Source organism: Canis lupus, chromosome 26, assembly GCF_003254725.2.
Source record: "Canis lupus dingo isolate Sandy chromosome 26, ASM325472v2, whole genome shotgun sequence".
In the NCBI taxonomy this organism is placed as follows: domain Eukaryota; kingdom Metazoa; phylum Chordata; class Mammalia; order Carnivora; family Canidae; genus Canis; species Canis lupus.
Genome location: NC_064268.1, coordinates 35008616 through 35030431, shown reverse-complemented (window position 1 = coordinate 35030431; position 21816 = coordinate 35008616). Strand labels below are relative to the sequence as shown.

The following is a 21816-nucleotide window of genomic DNA, read 5'->3' as shown; positions in this document are numbered from 1 at the left end:
TCATAGAAGGATTAGCATTTTTTTTTTTTTTGGTTAGGAAACACTGAGGAATACAATCCAATGTTAATGTATAGAATACAAGTTTTCTATGCACTTAAAACTTTTTGCTTCCTTTTTCTCCTGAATATATGAGCTCATGAGTTTGTCATGTCCAAGAAGCTATTTGAGTCACTGTGATAACATTGGCTTTCCCTCCTCTTTGAAAGAAAGTCTTCTTAAATTCAGACAGATTTTCCTGTTCTTTTGTTTTCCTTAATTGGTTGGGACAACTAATCAAAACAGATTTAATTATGATTTTTAAGAGTAAAATACTGTTTACAAGTACCCACTTTATTTTTTTTTTAAGATTTTATTTATCCATGAGAGACACAGCGAGACAGGCAGAGACACACACAGGCAGAGGGAGAAGCAGGCTCCCTGCGGGAGCCCGATGGTGGGACTAGATCCCAGGACCTCGGGATCACGACCTGAGCCAAAGGCGGATGCTCAACCACTGAGCCACCCAGGTGCCCCAATGGTTGAGATCTAAACACAAGTAGCCACATGTCAGAGCGCCCACTTTCAACCAGTGCCCTCCCCTGCACATTAGGGGGGGTGGGGTGGGTTACTCTGCAAAGGAAGACAGCTGGGAGCATACGACCCAGCCAGGCTAGGAAGGATTCCTGAGGAAGGAGAAGAGAGGCACACATTCTTTCCTCCTCTCTCACTTGCCTGTTTCCACACAACACGTATCTCCTATCTCTAGCTGACCCTACTACAAAATCATCATTATCTCAAGTTCACAGGAGCAGACTTAAGGCACTTTGTTTGACCAACTGGAAAAATAAAAAAACAAACTTCATTTCACTGTGAAATTCTCCATGGATCAGTTTTGTGAAAACACTTTCATAATAAAGCCTAAGAGCTTAGACCTAGTAAATACAAGTAGCTGTAATTTACCCTGAGAGTTTTTGTTGCACAAAAGAATATGGCAAGTCCTTTAAGAAGATGAATAGTGTGGTTCAGTCCAAACTTGAATACACTGCTATGCCATATACAATTTCTCAAGGTCTTTGCATTCATGGAATTCTAACAGAGTTGTTCCCATTGAACTGGAATCCTTTGAGAGAACCAGACATTAATACATAGGTAGTACAATGTAAGGGAGACTTTAAAATTTATTTTCCATGAGCGTCATTGTGTTGTCTCTTCATAAAAGGGATATATGCTAACTGCGCAAAAGTTAAGCAATTCAAAAAAAAACCAAAAAGAAGTAGGACTAAAAATTTCCCTAAGGGAAAACCATTATTAACATATGGGGGGGTGCAGCCTGGGTGGCTCAGCAGGTTAGCGCTGCCTTCAGCCCAGAGCCTGATCCTGGCGTCCTGGGATCGAGGTCCATGTCAGGCTCCCTGCATGGAGCCTGCTTCTCCCTCTGCCTGTGTCTCTGCCTCTCTCTGTGTGTGTCTCTGATGAATAAATAAATAAAATCTTTAAAAAAACTGGGAAACACATTTCTGATGGTCTCTTCCTAGATTTATTTTACATATAGATACACACATACACACATGTACATACAAATACTATTAATGGGATCATAAAATGTATGCTGGCCTGTATCCTGTATCTTTATATATATATTACATATATATATATATAATATATAAACTGTGTTTATATAATTAATATATAATATATATTAATTACATATAAATTAATTGGGGGCTATGTTTTTCCATAAAAATGAAGACTTAGAATTACACTTAAGTTTTTTGGGGGATCCCTAGGTGGCTCAGTGATTTAGCACCTGCCTTTGGCCCAGGGCGTGATCCTGTAGTCCCAGGTTTGAGTCCACGTTGGGCTCCCAGCATGGAGCCTGCTGCTCCCTCCCCCTGTGTCTCTGCCTCTCTCTATGTCTATCATTCATTCATTCATTCATTCATAAATAAATAGATCTTTAAAAAAAGGAATTACACTTAAGTTTTTAATTACAGTTAGTTAACACACAGCGTAATGTTAGTTTTAGATGTAAAATATAGTGATTCAACACTTCCATATGTCACTGGGTGCTCATCACGACAGGTGCATTTCTTTATCCTCCCCATCCCCTATTTCCCCCATCACCCCACCCACTTCCTCTCTGGTGACCATCAGTTCTCTATAGTTGAGTCTGTTTCTTGCTTGGTCTCTCTCTCACTTTTTTCCCTTTGCTAGGTCATCGTTTAAGCCCTTATTTTTCCAAGCTTCCCTGCATGGACATTCAGATTGTTTCTGATGGCAAAATTTGGAAACATTCGGAGAGTTGGACATGGCTTATCAGGAGAAAAATTTTCAGAGAACTAACTTCAGCACAAGAGACCATGTTTGTTGAATTACCTCCACCAGTGGTCCTCAGGCTCCCTGACTTCCTGGTTAAGAGCCCAGATCCTGGGAGTCTTGTGTCATTCTAGCTTAAAATGGAAGTGGAGATTCTAAGGGCTATACTCTAAGGAACTAGACAGGTCTTGACAGAAGTCAACTGGTTCCAGACAGTGGGACTGTCTGCACTCGAGCAAAGACAAAACAGAAAGCCTCTGCAGATGAGCTATTTGGCTCTGGAAACTTCTTATAATTAATACTTACCAAATTGGCAACTAATAAGGCTGACTCAGAGTAATTTCCATAGTTTTTATATACCTCTTTGGGAGCAGCCACCTGCCACCTACCAGCTGTTAGCACCGTCTTCCTCCTCCCACATCTACCCTTTGAATTCCACAAGAAGAAGCCATCACTCAGGTACCCATGATCCCTGAGAATCCACTGAGGTCCCTAGGAAATGGGACAGCGAGGCTCTGGCAGGTGCAGCATTGGTGAAGCTTCACTGTAATAGTGCACACGTCAGCTTTTCTCACAGAGGCTCTCCGAGTTAGCTCGTTACATTCAACCCTCATTTGTAAAGCATCAGTCACTGTGCTGGCAGTTTGTTTTATATTCAGCTGAAGGGAAGCAGCATATACTAGAAATAACTTGGGCCAACAAGACTTAAGGATGAACCTGGTTCTCCACTTGACAGCTCTGTGGCTTTGGGCAAGATATGACCCTCTCTGGTAGTCCTCGTTTAGCTGCTCTGAAAACTGAGGATGACCGTAGTACCTCAAAGGGTTGCCTAGAAGATTAAGGGAGAAAACTCATTACACAGTTCCCAACATTAAAAATTTTTTTTAAACATTTTATTTATTCATAGAGACACAGAGGCAGAGACACAGGCAGAGGGAGAAGCAGGCTCCATGCAGGGAGCCTGACATGGGACTCGATTCCGGGACTCCAGGATCACACCCTGGGCTGAAGGCGGCGCTAAACCGCTGAGCCACCCGGTCTGCCCAGTTCCCAACACTTAATACGAGCTTTATTAATGTTAGCTATTATTGTCAGTGGTGATGAAGTCTTAGTAAAAACACAACAAATGGCAAGTCCTTTAAGAAGATGAATAGTGTGGTTCAGTCCAAATTTGACTACATTGTTAGGCCAAATACAACTTCTCAAGGTCCTCCTACCCCTAAGAGTTGATGTCGGGACTAAAAATAATGTACATGGATGCGCCCAGCATGAGATGTGTTCCACAGAGGTCAAGTCCCTTTTCTCTCCGATGTCCCCAAGAGCTTCGTTTATTTCCCTGCATAGATTCTCCCTAATAGACAGTGCAAAACTATTGAAGAACTAGCAAAGGATGTCAAGGATTTACCTAATATCCTAACTACAGTGAAATAAACATCTGGGATGGGTAGAACAGTGATGAGCTGGTTATAACAGCAATGGCCAATATATACGGAATTGGGGGATGTGTTCATTGGAGGAGAACTCAGAACTCAAACGTAGCATTGTTTAGGGGATGGCCTTGGTCTTGAAAGATGATTGACCCCAAGAGCTTGTTGGCAGCCAACTGGACATTGTCCTAGAGGTGATTTTATTAATCTAGTAGGCTCTGTGGTTGGAAATGTCACATTTTAGTCATCAAGGAAACGGCTGGGTTAAGAAAACATCTTGTAAAAATACAAATGAAAACTGGAGGCTGAAGCACATAGGTATGTGGCCGTGTGTGTTGCCTGTGCGCTGTTGACACATAGAAATAGTTTCTGCCCTTCCGTGTGTAATTAGGGCACTTTGAAACAAAGGAACAAGACCAAACACTACAGGCTTGTCCTTGTAGTTTCCCTTGTTTTTCTCCTGTTCGGTGAAGAGATACACAGTGTGGAAGTGTGGAGCTGAGACACCAGCTCCGCTGTGGCTTGGCCGGTGATGGATCGTCATGGTTGGCTGCATTCTTTCTTAGATTTGCAGTCAACAGTACTTAATATGCATTTACTCTGTGTCAGGGACTCTGGATAAGAAGATCCCCCACCGCAGGTTGCTGATAGGCCAGTGAGAGGAGACAGGAACTACACAAGTCATGAAAAATATGGAGTTCATTGGCTGGTGATAAGAGCTATAGTGAGCGATCGAGCAGGGAGGGGAGAAGAGGGTGGTTACTCTTGCACGGAGGCTGGTGTGAGGACACGCTCTTTAGGAAACATTTGAGCAGGGAACTGAGAGGGTGACTTCTGCGAATATGTGTGGGGAAATCTTTGGTCAGAAAAGCAAGAGCACATAGACCGAGGAACATCCCAGGTGCGTTCCAGGAACAGCAAGGGGCCAGGGTGACCCCAGCAGAGTGGGTTAGGGGGTAGCTGGAGTCCAAATGGTGTAGGACCTCGTGGCCTCTGTGACAACTTTGTCTTTACTGTGGGTGAGATGGGAAGCCACTGGAGTGTTTCAGGTAGAGGATTGAGGATCTGGCTTCATTTAGCAGACACCCGATGTATGCTATCTCGTCGAGTCGGCTGGCCGGGGTGGGCCTGCAGCAGAGAGACCACTGGTGATCTCCCACTTCTGGCACTTTCTTGCTTAGAGTCACAATAACTCCATACAGTGTTATCTTCAGCAAGAACTGGGGCTCAGAGCAGAGAAGCAGCTAAGCAGAGTCAGGGTTCGGGTTCAGACCCGTGACCCCCAAAGGCAGAGCTCTTTGCCCCCATCCTGTGTACAACGCACGTCACCATCATGGTGAAGATGAATGGCTAAGTTTTCCATTAGGGGTGTAAACTACACCAGGGCCTGAAGTCATCACACTCCGAAGAGAAAATGATTTCATGCCTTCTCTGAGGTTTAGTACTCTGAACACAGCTCCTTTTTCATGCTTCCCCTCCAGATTTCTTTTACAAGTGGGTGTTCACGTTTTGTGTTTTACTGTGAACTACAACTGAGTTCATTTGAATCACACTAATCTGTCAGCTGAAAGAGTTTCACAGACGAGTGGAGGGCCCTTGGCTGCCTGAGGCCTATTGGAATATGCATTCTTCTCTCTACCCCATCACACCTATAGACGGGGCCCATTTCTGTGAAGTGTCCTTGTGGTCTCCACGTGCCACGTGAATGTCCTCTTGGGCCCAATTCAGTCTATATGCGCGTGCATGAACAAGACACCAGAATTCCGCTGCCCTGCAGATGAAGCAGTAAACAATTCACAACTCCGGGCGACAGTGATGCTTGGGCTGAACAGCAGAAACAGCTTGTCGTGTCGTTTCCCCAAGGCTTTCATTAGTTCCAAATAATGCAGGCTGGAACATTCTGTTCATCGCTCAATGGCACTGGAGAACTTTTATATTACCATCAAGTGATGAGCCACATCATCAAGATCTCTTAATTTCCTTGCAAGTCACCTTGTGGAGGGGCACCTGGGGGTCTCAGTTGGTTAAGCATCTGGCTCTTGGTTTCGGCTCAGGTCATGATCTCAGGGTGGTGAGATCGAGCTCTGTGTCCGGCTCCTCATCTCCTCCTCCCTCTGCTAACCCCCCCATTGCTTGTCCTCTCTCTATTAAAAATCAAATCTTTTTAAAAAATTGTTTATAAAACAGTGAACCACAGACCCATGGCCTGAGGAATGGCATTCGAAGAACCCGAGGCACTGGGAGCCGTGTGGGGCTGCGCCAGTGGCGTGGAGGCAGCAGGGACATCCCAGCTGAGCTTCCCAGTTAGTACAACTAAGCGGTCAGATTTGAAGTCAGACAAGATTAAAGCCATCATGCATATTTGAGAAGAAAGTTTTCAAAATCTCTTGAAAAAAATCTTGTTAAAATATTTATATTTAGATAGATATGTATCTATATACATATTCTATATACTATATATACTATATATAAAATTTTATATATAATTATATATAAAATTTTTTAGAGGAAGGGCAAGACTAGGAGATACAGAGAGAAGAGCCAACAGTACCCACTTCTGCAGTCTCAGCAGATAGTCCTCCTGTGTCCCTGAATTTTACACCTGTGGGAATGTCTGCGGGCTCGGACCACAGAGGAAGAGTGTAAAGGTCCAGAGGATCCTCCCCTCACCATGCTCACGTGAAGGGAAATTGGAAAATTTCATTTCTATGCTTTTTGGATGGCAGGGGAGAAACTACCAAATATGCTCAAACACATTGTGTGCTATGAAGTGACGTAACACAGAGAGAATCCCATGCACCTGCCCTCTTCCAAGCCCAGTGGGCACAGAACTCACTGAGAATCTAGTTCAGTGGATCTGGCCCCATGGAAGAAGAGTGGACAATGGTTGTGGACCTGGATTTATACCCGGCTCCAGCAAGGATGTGCCCTGGGAGTCAGGGGGCACTGGGGGATCCCTGGTGTGCTCCGAGCCCAGGGCAATTTGAGCATAAGAAAGCACCCTATTATATTAACACTATGGGCTGTTTCTCACTCATTCTCTTTTCTCACTTACTCTCTTCAGGTCCAGTTGAAAAGTGAAGAATCCAAAACCTTTGCTATGAAGATTCTCAAGAAACGCCACATCGTGGACACAAGACAGCAGGAGCACATCCGCTCCGAGAAGCAGATCATGCAGGGGGCGCATTCCGACTTCATAGTGAGGTAAAGGCCTGGCCTGGGGCTGACTTTCCCACTCCGGGTGGGTGGCAGGTCAGCCACAAAACCCACCGCCTCCCATGTTCCCCGTTACGCATCTCATTCAACCAGGAAACAGATTTTTAAATCTGATTTTAGGAAAGTTTTGTTAGACTTAAACTTCGGGGCAGGGGGGTGTTTTTGTATTATTATTATTATTATTTTTTAAGAGAATCAGATTCTATGAAAAGCACATGGTTTTCCCAAAGATCTTTCCGTTTCTAACATCCCATGCTGATGCTCTCTGTGACCCTATATAGAATTCTTTTGCAGCTTGAAGGACAAAATACAAAAATTAGATTATTTGAATACTAATATGTACATTTTTAAAATTTTGAAGATAAAAAAATGAAATGACTATTCCATCTCCATATTTTGAGAACGTTAATAAGATAACGAGGAGTTTTCATAGACAAAACAAAGCCTGTTCTAGTTAATTTGTCAGTGGCACTTAAAAACAGGGCACAAGGTGAACTTAGGTGAACGGCACGAGAATTTCATTCATGTCTGCATTTGTAAAGTGCACCTATTTTATACTGCATGTTTATACTACATAGGGCTGAAGAGTCCATGTGTTAAAAATCAGCTAAACTGAGACAGGAGGAGCCCCAAGAAGCCACCTTGGTCCATAATCATTTGGATTAATCCATTCATTGCCAAGGACAGCCCAGCCCCCACCCTTTACACATCTTGGTCAGGAGCTTGTTGCCTCCTATTCCCTATTTGCAAACAGACCTTTCTCCTTTTAATGACATTTCAAGCTTAGAAAACCAAGCATAAGACTGTAATCTGAGCACCTAAAACACATTCTTTTCAAAGACAACCACGTTTCTAACCTTTGTTTTCTTGTTTGCAATCCACAGATTGTACAGAACGTTTAAGGACAGCAAATATTTGTACATGTTGATGGAAGTGTGCCTAGGTGGAGAGCTCTGGACCATTCTCAGGGATCGGTAGGAGTTTTAAGAAATTTCTATCATTTCATTAAAAATGTAGTTGACTGTGCTAGTAAGAAGAGTCAATTTTAAAGTCTAAAAATCATATGTTACATATTTATATTTATACATATATATATTTCAGAAAATAAGTAAATATGGGATACAACCCATTGTACACATATGCCTTAGTAAACATGAAGCTCGCTCTGTTTCAGATTTGTAACCAATGATAAAGGTTTAGTCCAGCATGGAAATGGGACCTAGCAAGGTATATAACCAGGTCATCTTTTTAACTTGAATCCCAGAGTCAGTTGCCTAGAAGTCAATTTGTTGCTGTGACACGAAGGGAATAATGTTATAGCTGCTATTGGGATTAATGATCAGTTTAATTGCCTTTCCGGACACTGAGAATTTTTTCCCCCGATTTACTTTTTCTCCAGCCTTACATTGCTCTTTGGTTTCAAAATTAGCAAGTCAGACATCTTTTTCAGGCTTCTGCTGATCTCAGAAAAACAATGAATCTCCTTATAAGCAGTATTCCGTGTAAACAATCTAATTCAGATTTACTTATGTTTGCCCTTTCAGGGCAAGTAAAGTTGGTCTAATCAGAGCTTGTTTCTCTTATTAATACAGCTAGCAAACTAGAAATGGAGTCTATAAAATGCCCTAGGAGATCATTACCAATCCTAAATGTGTACTTAAAAAAAATAAAAGGCAATTTTCTTTTCCTGTGAATGATCATTTTCTAGAAGGCATCCTTCTCCCTCTGAATACCTTTTGACATATTTGTTTTTCATATTTGTTAGTCTCACTCATGTCCTCCTTCAGAAACTCTGTTACAGACTGCCCTGTTGTTCCCAGACAGCCTTCCTGGTTTTCTGACAACCTGTTAGTCTTAGATATCCCAGAATAGAACCGGTGGCTCTTTAGATGGGATAGCTTATGAAGTCTCATCCCTCCTAGTGTTCTCATGGTAACTTCATGTCTTTGGAAATATTGACGTTTTTCAGGTCTTAGCCCCGTTGCCTTCCTTGTGTATGTCAAGTGGATTTCTTTTTACTTATTCTGTCCTGATGACATTGCTGTTGTGTTTCACTCCTTAAATTTGAGGTCAAGGAGTAGATAAGGAATGCATCATGTTGGCATTCTGAAAGCAGAGTGAACATCTGTACTAAGCTATTATAGCACATCATTACATTATTTCTGGTAATATTTGAGCACAGATTCTATGCCAGGCATTGTACTGGAAGTTGGAGATACAGTGATAAAAGAGACGTGGTCCCCTTCTCATAATTTACAGTCTGCGTCAAGTGAACCCTCTGACTTGTGAGCTAATGTCTGCTTCATCCTAACATAACTCTACTATATTATTTTTGAACCGACCTTTCAATCCACTAATTTACTTGAAATATCTTCCCTGATTTGTTCTAATTAGAAGATTTACAGGTGGAAGTAAGCATGAAAGCAATAATAAGCCACATAGGGAGAGGAACTATTTTGAGCTTCTGTGAATCAGGCAGCAACACAAGTCAATCTGAAGTTCACATATGAGGCATCAAATGTCAATTTAGGTTTTGAAAGAAAATATTATTTCATATTTCTCCCTACCTAACTTGGTTTGCATTTTCTTGGCTCATAAGTGCCAGCCAAGCCTTCCGAGTGAGATGTATTTTGATCTGGCAAGGCAGCTAAATTTGCTATTAAAAAGTGGTTTACTTTGGAGGAGTAGATGGAGGGAAAATATCAGTGGGTGGTCCTTTCTCTACATCTACCAGGATGCTTTTTGATTGGTTCAATTTCATTCCCTTTTATCATTCTTGGGTTTGGGATACACAATTGGTGAGTCCCTGCAATGAGCTTGCTACTATGAGAAAAGCTGGAGGTAAGATAGCTGCTTGTTCCTTCCTAGAGGTTGAGAAGGGATGAGGCCTCAAAATTAAAAGCAATAAAACTATTATATATGCATGTAGCACTTTATTTCTTTTACTCTTTTCTTTCCCCTTCTTCAAAAAATTGCTCAGATCGGGGACACAGTTTTGGAGATCTAGGCTCCAATGAATATTGCCTCTGACCAGCTTTCTAACTATTTGTTTGAGGCTGAAAGTCCCAAAGGTTAATTTATAGAAACAACAACAAAAAAATGCCAAGAAGAAAAAGGAAAATAATGATGCTATTTGTCACAGTGTAGTTGAAACAAATCATATTCAACTCATTCGGTTTTCTTTTTGCATCCCAGGAAAGCAGCAGTAGGGAAGCTATTCTGAAAGGATAAAGGAAATGTATCTGGGTTGGTTTTAAGAAGGGCTTGTGTGACTATTCTTTACTGACACGGTAATACACCTAAGCCTTAGGGATTTAGTGTAGGAAGTCTCTGATAGCAACAGATCTCCTCCCTCACCTAGTGAGATGACCATCTCCTGCCTCTGTCTTTTTTCTCATTGGCACAGAAAAGGAATGCAGAGCAGTTTTCCTGCTGTTGTCAAAAAGTAAGAATTAAAATCCTAATAAAAATTAAAATGATACCATCTATATAAAACAGAATTGGAGGACTATTAAATATCTATCTTTGAGATACAACACCCCTGAAATGTTAATTGTTGCACTTATTTCCCATATTTATTCTTTATTAGCTATCGTGTTTTGTCTCCTAGTTTGTGACTATTTCCACCAATTATGTTCCATTATTTGGGGTAGATAGGTACACGTTATATTTTATTCACCTTTCCTCCATAACACTTAAAGAATTGGCAATCTCTACAACTATTTAAACAATGTGAGTGGTTAATATAATAACTATATAATATATATGCTTATAATAGTTTACACATATTAGCATTTACATATTATGTATTAATATTGGTATTTAATATATAGTAATCTAATGAAATTTACTTAAATTTTTTTAAATTTTCCTAATGAATATCTTAACTATTTTAGATACCATAATTTTCAAATTATGCATATTCCATTTCTAGTCATGTGTCTTCCTGGATATGTTTTATAAGCCAGCAAGTAACTTAAATCTCCATTCCCTTCGATTCTAACTATATTGTGGAGGGTAATTATTTAAATTCCATCTGAGAGGACAAAATGGATGGTGTAGATCAAAAGTATTTCAAGGGGCCAGGAGGATAGGAGAATCAGAAGATCCTGAACTCATTCAATCCCAAAGATACACCAAGATAACATCTATATTTGTATAACTAACTCTCAAAATACTCTGAAGACTGTCAGGACAAACCTTCCACAGTTAATCATAGAGAAGATTCCACATTGAAAAGGGTAGGAGGTGTGGAAACACAGTTGGGAACCAAGTCTCCTGTGCAATTAATCACAGTTGGGAGGGACACCGCATGCACAGAGAAGCAGGAGGATCAGACCCTGAGTTAGGCACCCCCAGCACTGGAGACCCACACTGGGAAAATGAGTACCCATGCTATTTGGCTTTGAAAACCAGTGACCCTTAACTTGGCAAGTGTTTAAAATCAGCTGGGCTTAAGTCCAGGTACTTTAGACATCAGTGGGCTTACTTCCAAAGAGCCTGAGGGCAACAGAAAAGTAAGTCCCCGCCTTTAAAGACTCAGCATAATAAATAAGCTGCCAAGACAGCACAGAAACAGCAATTTGAAAAGTGCCTGGAATACGCGTGAAGGACATTTATTTACCGAGTGTGCACTGGAGTGGCAGGGATCTTCGGGAGACTTCTCCAGGGAAAAAGTGCTGGCAGGCACCAGCCTAGAGAGCCAGACACTTTGGGAGCCCATGTTAACCCTCTCCACTTACCTGACTGGCACTGCAAGCCCCACTCCCACATTCCCCTCCAGACCCATCTCATTCAACCTGCTTAGCAGCCAGCCCTCCAAAGTAACTCCTGCTCTGGAGAGAAGGGAGGATAACCATACACCTCAGCACACCACATTTCCCATAGTCAGGCCTTTCAGCTGCCAGCACAGGGAAAAAGGCCTTCCCTTTGGTGCACCCACAGCTGTGGCAGAAAGAATAAGTCTGGACAGCTCCCCTGACTACTGACTCTGCTGACCTACAAGCCTGTGGCAACAACAGACAGGCCCCCTCAACAGCACAGGGACAAGACCTTGCCCAGGGCACCCACAGAGGGAAAGGTAGGCCATTACAGATGACTGGACTTAAGGCAGATGCAGCCCAGCCACAATAGTAGAGCACACACAGCCCACACAGGCGCCACTCCTGAGGCATCTGGTTCAAGTGACCAGGGTGCGTTGCGCTCTTGGCACTACAGGAATCTTCTATACTAGGTCACTACTTTCAAGACCGGGAGCCATCGCTGACCTACCTAATACATACATACAAACAAATGTGGAGAGTTAAACAAAATGAGGAAACAGAAGAGTATATCCCAAATGAAAGTAGGTTATTCACTTACAAAGCCAGTAAGGAGGTTAAAACAATACTTTCTCTTTTTAATTAATTAATGAAATTAATTGTACCTACAAAAATCAGTCAAGGGATACACAAAATAAAAAAGATGGAAAATAAGACATATTCATAAAATGTGGAGGGGGAGTAAAACCTTAGTGCTTTTAGAATGTGTTCAAATCTAAGAGACCATCAACTTAATATAGCCTGCCATACACAGAAGAAGTTACCTATGAATCTAGTCAAAACCTAGAGTAGGTTCACACAAAAATAAAGCCAAAGGAATCTAAGCATAACACTAATGAAAGCCATTAAACCACAAGGTAATAGAGTAAGAGAAAAAAAAAGGGGGGGGACAGAGAGGAACTATAAAAATAGCCGGTAAACAAATAAAATGGCAATAAGTATATACCTATCAATTATGACCTTATATTTATTTTTACTAGTGATGACTTTAAATAGACTCAATGCTCCAATGAAATGACATAGAATGACGGGATGGGAAAAAAAAAAAAAAAAGCTCCATCTATGCCACCTACAAGAGACTCATCTCAGACATAGACACATACAGACTACGGTAAAGTGATAGAAAAACAGTCACCATATAAATGGAAGCAGAAAAAAAAAATGCCAGGGTAGCAATACTCTAAAAAAAAAAAATAGACTTTAAACCAAATACTATGTCAAGAGACAAAGAAAGGTACCACATAATGATAAAGGGATCAATCTGACGAGTATATGATAATTATAAATATCTATGCATCCAATAGAGGAGCACTTAAATATGTAATACAATAGTTGTAGGGGACATTAACACCCCATTTATATCAATGGATAAATCAGACAAAATCAACAAGGAAACAGTGGCTTTGAATTACATATTAGACCAGATAGACATAATAGGTATATATAGAACATTCGATCCAGAAACACGATATCCACTCCCTGCAAAAGTACATAGAACATTCTTTAAGATTGATCCTATTAGGACACAAAACAACCCTCGGTAAATTGCAACAGACTGAAATATCAAGCATCTTTTCTGACCACAATGATATGAAAATAAAAATCAATTGCAAGAAAAAACCTGGGAAGAATACAGATATATGATGCTAAACAACATGCTATTAAAGAATGAACGATTCAACCAAAAAAATCAAAAGAAAATTTAAAAATACATGGGAGACAAATGGAAATAAAAACACAGTAGTCCAAAATCTTTGGGCGGGGGGCAGCAAAAGTACTATCAAGAGGGAAGTTTATAGCAATACAGGTGTATCTCAAGAGACAAAAATATCAAATAATCTGAACTTATACCTAAAGGAGAAAACAACAAACAAAACCCAAACCCAGTGGAAGGAATGAAATAATAAAGATCAGAGCAGAAATAAATAGATACTAAAGAAAAATAGAACAGATTGATGGAACTAAGAGCTTTTCCTCAAAGATTAGGAACAAGACAGTGCCCACTCTCACCACTTTTACTCAACATAGCACTGGAAGTCCTAGCCACAGCAATTAGACAACAAAAAAGAACAAGGCATACAGGTTGGTTAGGAAGAAGTTAAACTTCCACTATTTGCAGGTGACATGATACTATGCATAGGAAACTTAAAAATCCACCAGAAAAACTATTAGAACTGATAAATGAATTTGGAAATTTTGCAGGATACAAAATTAATATGCAGAAATCTGTTGCATTTCTAGACCTAATAATAAACTAGAAGAAAGAGAAATTAAGACAATCCCATTTATAATTACACCAGAAAGAATAAAATACCTAGGAATAAACTTAACCCAAGAGATGAAAGACCTGCACTCTGAAACCTTATAAAACATTGATGAAAGAAATTGAAGGGGATACAAACAAATGGAAAAATATTGTGGATTGGAAGAATGTTGTTAAAATGTCCATAGTACAGATTCATTGCAATCTATCAAAATACCATTAATGTTTTCCTCAGGACTAGAATAATCTTAAAATTTATATGGAACCGTAAAAAGTCCCCAAATCGCCAAAGCAATCCTAAGGAAGAAGAACCAGGCTGGAGATATCAGAATCCCAGAATTTCAGATATACTACACAAAGCTATATACAGTAATTAATTGTATTGGCATAGATCAATAGAACAGAGAGAGGGTCAGAAATAAACTGACATTTTCATGGTTAATTAATCTACAATGAAGGCAAAAATATACAATGGAGAAAAGGCAATCTCTTCAACAAATACTGCTGGGAGAACTGGACAGCTACCCTCAAAAGAATGAAACTGGACCAGTTTCTTACACCATACGCAAAAATAAGCTCAAACTCAAAATGGACTGAAGACCTAAATGTGAGACCTGAACCCATAAAACTCCTAAAAGAAAACACAGGCAGTAATCTCTTTGACATCATCCGTAGCAACATTTTTCTAGATATATCTTCTCAGGCAAGGTAAGCAAAAACAGACTATTGGGACTACACCAAAATAAAGAGGTTCTGCCCAGGAAAGGTAACCATCAACAAAATGAGAGGGCAACCTAGTGAATAAGAGAAGATATTTGTAAATGCCATATTCAATGAAGCGTTAATATTCCAAAATATATAAAGAACTCCTACAACCCAACACTTTAAAAAAAAAAAAAATCCAGTTAAAGGATGAGCAGAGGACCTGAATGTGCGTTTTTCCAGAGAAGACATAAAGTGGCCAACAGACACATGAAAAGATGCTCAACATCACTTATCATCAGGGACATGCCAATAAAACCACCATGAGATATCATCTACCACCTGTCCAAAACAGCTGAAATCAACAACAACAAGAAACAACAGGTGTGGGCAAGGATGCCGAGAAAAAGGCACCCTCGTGCACCATTGGTGGGAATGCAAACTGATGCAGCCACTGTCGGGAAGGAGGATGGGAGTTCCTCAAAAAATTAAAAATAGAATTAGCCTACCATCCGGTAACGCCACTCCTGGGTATTTACCCAAAGGAAAAAACACACACACACACACACTCATGTGAAAGGATACACGCACCCCTGGTTTTACCGCAGCATGATTTACAGTAGCCAACATGGAAGCAGCCCAAGTGTCCAACAACGGATGAAGAGATAACGAAGACGTGGTGTGTAAATACGATGGACCATTACTCAGCCATAAAAAAGAATGGAATCTTGCCATCTGCAGTAAGATGGATGGAGCTAGAGGGTGTTATGCTAAGTGAGATAAGTCAGAGAAAGACAAATACCATATGATTTCGATTAAATGTGGAATCCTGAAAATATAACAAAGGAACAATGGACTTAAATATAGAGAACTAACTAGCGGTTGCCAGAGGGGAGGTGGGGGGGGTAAAACAGATAAAGGGGATTAAGAAATATGAACTTCTAGTTGTAAAATTCAGTCACAGAGATGAAAAGTACAGCATTGGGAATACAGTCAGCAATACTGAGGTGACGTTTGGTGACAGACGTTGCCTACGCCAACTGTGGTGATCGCCGAGTGATGCACAGAGTTAAGGAATCATTATGTTGGACATCTGAAGTTGACATTGCATTTTAATTACACTTCGACAACCCCAAGAATCAAAGTATCTCAGGGAAATGAGTCGATTTTCCTACTAATTTGGCCTCCCTACCTTTACAAGTGGCAGTTAACCCTCACGGTGGCAACACACTCAAGGGGGATACTCACTGCTGATTGGGGTTAGTAGGCAAGGATGAGAGGGACCGTCTCCTTCTGGGAGAGAGGATTTGTCTTTACTTTCTGTTATTTCAGGACACCGTTTGTGATGAGTTGATTAACCATTGTGATTAGGTTGAAAGCTGGGTCTATCCATAAGCATACGTAATCCCCTAATTCTCTCAAATTGTTATCTACTGTCGTCTAGCTAAAATAAAACTACCACTTGTTCCCAAAGAAGGTCCAAAGCCCTATTCCGTACGTGGTTTCATTGAAATGACATGTTAAGGCGTAATTTATTATTTTGAAGAGCTATTTAGGGCAGTGATTTATTTATTTAAGCAACTTTCTGTTGATAAACAAGCTTTCGTTTTGGTTTTAGATCAAATATTTGCTGTCATTTTCGATTCTAATAGTAATTTTTTTTATTTTGAGTTGTCATTTTCTATTCTAATAGTAATTTTTTTATTTTGAGTCACCCTAATGCTATGCTTTGTGACTGCTTCTCAGAAGTGTAAACCTACACATTACCCACATCAAAGGTTTTGTGATGAAGCTGTATTGCTGACAAATATTTTGTAAGCCCATGTTGATTTGTCATATAACATGGAAACAGATTTGAGATAGCATTTTCATTTAATTTTTAAAAATCAGTTACAAGTATGCTTATATAGCAGAGGGACTCAAAATAGATTTTTAAAGGAATGGAAACCAGCTCTCTAGAACCTTCCAAATTCCAAAATGGCTGAGAATCAGAGAAACCTTGAAACACAGCTGTAAAGAACTGAAGACCCAAAGGTGAACGTTGGTGGTCAGTTTACTTTATTTATTTTTTTGTCAGTTTACTTTATGATGAAAATCGTCAAGCGATAAGAATCATTTTTGTCTGTGCCTTTGTGAGAAACAGAAAATGAAAACAGAGATTAGCAGGAGACCCTTCAGAGCTGACCCAGAGCACTTAGCCTGGACCCTGAAAAATAGCAATACACCCCAAAGACAGTGCTAATTAGGTATTGCAGACCCCTCACTCCCATCCCCAGAAGACTTCAGACCTGCCTACGTCATTCAGTTTTCCTAGATTAAGACACAGCAGCTAAAGAAGACTTTTTTTTTTTTTTTTTGTGCTCAATTAGAATGGCTCGTATTTATCAGGTTGTGTGCCAGGCCCTGATTCTAAATATACACATCAATTATTTATATCCCTACAACAATCCAATGAGAGTGTTTCTATTCCTGGCCCCATTTTGCACCAGAGAAGGTGGAAACGGGGAAGGTATAGTTAGTTGCTCAAAATTAAACAAGCGAAACCCACATTTGAGCCCAAGATTTCCTGTTTAGGGTGCCTATTCCTCACTCAGAGCTGCCTCCAATGAATCTGAGTTTCCATTAGGATTTTTTTCATCTCTCCTGCTAATGACTGACTTAGAATATAAATATGAGGACCCTTCAGCAGAGATTTGATGAGAAGCTGATCTCTCAGAAGTGTTTGCTTTCCTGACAATATTTACAGTTCGTTGGTTTGGTTCATTAACAAGTGAATATTAGGGAAAACAGAGCTTTGTTGCCTGGAATCACCACTTCAGAAATAATCTCTGACGGTAACCAAGAATTTGTAGGCTTTCAAAAAGGCCCACAGAAATCACAGTGAGACAGGCCTGGTACAAGGAAGCAATTAATTTCCTCGTTAAAACAAAACATGTAGAGTGAAGTAGGACAGAGCTGTGTTCCATGTACTGTCCTGTTTTGTTTGGGCTCCGCCATGGCTTTGCACAACTCTCCAGGGACAGAGGACTGGAGTCCTATGTGGCGCTCAGTAGCGTTCCAGCTGTGTGAATTCTCTGCACGTGGATGCTTACTGTTTCCTACAAGTGATCTCTCCAATTGAAAGAAAGATGGTGCTCCAGATGGGCAAGCGTGCGTACCTCAGGGCAAAGAAGAAGGAACCTCCACGGCGCTACTCCAACCCCCTACTCAACACACAGAATTATCCAGTGTCCCCTCGGCAAAGGTAGTTCCCGGTCAGAAGAGAACCGCAGCATACAGCGTGTCATTCCTTCTCAAAGAAGCTTTATCTCGTCCTTATAAGTTCGCAATCCTTCCATTCAGACATTGAAGAGAAACCCTAGAATCTTCTTAACTATAGTCAAGATTCTAGTTATCTGTAAGAGTAGATATCTTCCTGCCTTGAATTGTATTTCAAAAGGAAGATGTTTCTTTGGGAAGAGCGAAATATTTCAGTGACAACACCAGGGACATTAGAGGTTGAAGAGAAGAACATTCTGGAAGAAACTAGTATTCTGGGTTTTTTGAGTTTTGTTTTTGTTTTTGTTTTTTTTTTAATAATAAATTTATTTTTTATTGGTGTTCAATTTGCCAACATACAGAATAACACCCAGTGCTCATCCCATCAAGTGGCCCCCTCAGTGCCCATCACCCAGTCACCCCAACCCCCCGCCATCCTCCCCTTCCACCACCCCTAGTTCGTTTCCCAGAGTGAGGAGTCTTCCATGTTCTGTCTCCCTTTCTGATATTTCCTACCCATTTCTTCTCCCTTCCCCTCTATTCTTTTTCACTATTATTTATATTCCCCAAATGAATGAGACCATATAATGTTTGTCCTTCTCCGATTGACTCATTTCACTCAGCATCATACCCTCCAGTTCCATCCACGTCGAAGCAAATGGTGGGTATTTGTCGTTTCTAATGGCTGAGGAATATTCCATTGTATACATAGACCACATCTTCTTTATCCATCATCTTTCGATGGACACCGAGGCTCTTTCCACAGTTTGGCTATTGTGGACATTGCTGCTAGAAACATCGGGGTGCAGGTGTCCCAGCAAAACTAGCATTTTGTAAAAAAAAAAAAATAATAATAATAATAAAATTAAAAAAAAGACCTGAAAGGTCCTGCTTTGGCCTTGGGTTCACTGCTCCATTTTGTAAAAAATACCAGTCGTGTTCTACTTCCTGGTGTCTTTGCCTCTACTACTCGATATTGGAAAAAAAAAAAAAAAAGCAAAAGTCACCAAAATGCAAACCAGCATTAGGGACTCTAATGGAAGCAAGCTCGGGCCGCCTTCAGTTGTGGGGCTACCTGCGACGGCCGGTGTGCTTCTCTCTTGCGTTACATCGCAGCCTCCTCTGGACAGATGTTCACACAAATGTTCCTGAACCATCATGAAATGAAAAAGGGAAATATAGTTTATCTTTTTAAAGAATTTCATGGGGAAAAAAAATGTTAAAGTACAAAGTTTCTGGTATAGAAACAAGGAGTTAACCTTAGGTATCAGTGTTTTTTTGTTTTGTTTTGTTTTTTGGTTTTTTTCTCCCTTTATTGTCATTTCATTAAATAAAGAGAGGGAAAGACAGAGAACATGGACTTTTTTGCTAAACATCGGAATCAAGTTTACAAACCTATATTCCCATCCAAGTACCTTTTTCCTTCTTCTTTCTTCACCCCATTTTTTCTTAATAAGAAGGCACTAGTGAGGGATGTAGGTATTATTTCTCTTGCTGGCAAAAGTTTCAAAACATAGAATATTGAGCTTGCGATAGATGATTTAGCCATAGCATCACACCTCATTTCCAAAGTGGTTCTTTGAAAACATTTCTTATTCATGTTCTCATGAAGTGTACTGGAATTACTTAGATTCAGAAACAAGCCCTCAAGAATAAATAGGACTGAACCTCTAAACTTCTCCTTTCCAAAAGAAGCCTCTAAGATAGGACTCATCTCCTCCCGACCACCGCTGTAGCTGTGCCTGGTTGGAGGACAGGGGGCTGCCAGGGGGAAGCCACCATGTTCACAGAAGGAGGGGGGTGTGGTTGAGCTTGTGTGCGGTGCTTGCAAGTTAGGGTTAACTATCCCATTCGTAAGGGCAAAGAATTACTTGACTTGATCCTCTAGGTGCTTCTGAAAACCCAAGGCAGCGGCAATCATATGACATTTGGCCATAGGCTATTGGTCTCTGGGGTCACACTTTGGCACAGGAATGTCATGACATGAGAAAACATAAATAAAATCGTATCAGAGAAACTAATGTCTTACACACTTCTGTTCTCCGTATCTCAGAGGTTCATTTGAAGATTCTACGACCAGATTCTACACAGCATGCGTGGTGGAGGCGTTCGCCTATCTGCATTCCAAAGGAATCATTTACAGGGACCTCAAGCCAGAGAATCTCATCCTGGATCACAGAGGCTACACCAAGCTGGTCAGTGCACCCTACACACCTGCAGTGGATTCCCTGCAGTTTTAAGATAGGCCTTCATCAAGCTGTGTTCGTTGAAATCTCCATGTCCTTTTGTAAATGCTGTAACTTTTCCTAAAATCAGACTTTCGTGTTACTCTTCGCATCCAACTGTTCTTTCAAATGATGCATCCAACTATCCTTTCAAATGTCTTACGTTTCCTAAGACATTAAATTGGCTACGTCCAAATTGGTAATACTCCCGTGGCAGAATCGGTTTGAATGGCTCGTGCTTGCTGGCACGCGTTCTAGACCTAGAAGGGCCGTAGAGACCTTTTCCGAGACTTTCTGCCATTCACAGGGAATGGATATTTACATTGTAGAAAACCGTGAATTGTTTTAATATTTTAGATTTCTGTATAATCTTTTTTAAAAAAAATATTTTATTTATTTGAGAGAGAAAAGGAGAGAGAGAGTATAAGCTGCGGGAGGGAGAAGCAGACTCCCCCGCTGAGCAGGGACCCCGGTTGTGGGGCTCGATCCCAGGACCCCAAGGATCATGACCTGAGGCAAAGGCAGATGCTTAACCGACTGAGCCATCTCAGTGCCCTGATTTATATACAATTTTAATGGGAAAAAAAAATAGGCTTGGTAGGCAATGTCATCCAGGCCATTTTGATTATAATAATAATAGTGATCGTCATCATAAGAAAATCACTCAAATGCTCTAAATATTTAACACAGGAGGGAAGTTCTCATTATTATAAAATGTACAATTTTTATGGACTCTGCATTTGTCAGTGCAGATTTTTTAACCTTTTGGAATTTCTGTTCGGCATATGGTTTTCAAGGAAGTCAAATCAATGGCAGTTAATTATTTATATTCTCAACCAAATTGTTTTAGAAAAAAATAGACTTTCTGCATTTGATGCTCCTTCATCAAAAGGCTTCTAGAAAAGTAACACATTTGCATGTTGTGCCTGTTTGTGCTTACCAAGGGCAGGGATAAACTTTGTGACTCAGCTCCTGCAGCAGTGAAGTGGCTTCTCAATACTAAATGGATTTTCAACCTCAATTCTAGCAGAAATCATGCGTATTCTGGAAAATTTGTCAAGGAGGTCCAACAAGTCTTTTACAGATTTTCAGTAAAGGAGTTATGGCCTTCCATTGGCAGGAAAGGAATAAAAATTGGAAAATAATTCTGGAAAGAAAGATTTGCCTTTATTTTTAATGACTTGAGTTTTATCCTATACTCAAGTTTCACCTTTTCCTATTAAAAAAAAAAAGAAAAAAGAAACTGGGTTTGATCAGGGAGGCTGTGTTTGAAGTATAGGTGGCTCCTTTCAGACTAGAGGACTATAGCAATGTGCATCTGTTTTTGTTTTATTATCAGTGCACTCCAGCTAAAGAACTTACTGCTTTTAAGTTTAATGCACGTGTCTTGAAATAACTTGTTTTTCTCTCTTTGTAAGGTTGATTTTGGCTTTGCAAAGAAAATAGGATTTGGAAAGAAAACATGGACTTTTTGTGGGACTCCAGAATACGTAGCTCCAGAGATCATCCTGAACAAAGGCCATGACATTTCAGCCGACTACTGGTCACTGGGAATCCTAATGTATGAACTTCTGACTGGCAGGTATGGACATTGACAGAGAACCACTGAT

At 40.4% G+C, this 21816-nt stretch overlaps 1 protein-coding gene across 7 annotated transcripts in view; it reads left to right on the top strand.

The window, feature by feature from the left end:
• The window catches only part of PRKG1 (protein kinase cGMP-dependent 1), a 1199334-nt gene that overhangs the window by 1157407 nt on the left and 20111 nt on the right, over nucleotides 1-21816 (top strand). For all 7 annotated transcript variants that reach the window (XM_025441421.3, XM_025441420.3, XM_025441422.3 and 4 more), the window contains 4 exons: nucleotides 6787-6926; nucleotides 7823-7912; nucleotides 20035-20176; nucleotides 21625-21788. In XM_025441421.3, coding sequence (XP_025297206.1) covers nucleotides 6787-6926; nucleotides 7823-7912; nucleotides 20035-20176; nucleotides 21625-21788 — 536 coding nt within the window. The remainder of the gene's footprint in view (nucleotides 1-6786; nucleotides 6927-7822; nucleotides 7913-20034; nucleotides 20177-21624; nucleotides 21789-21816) is intronic.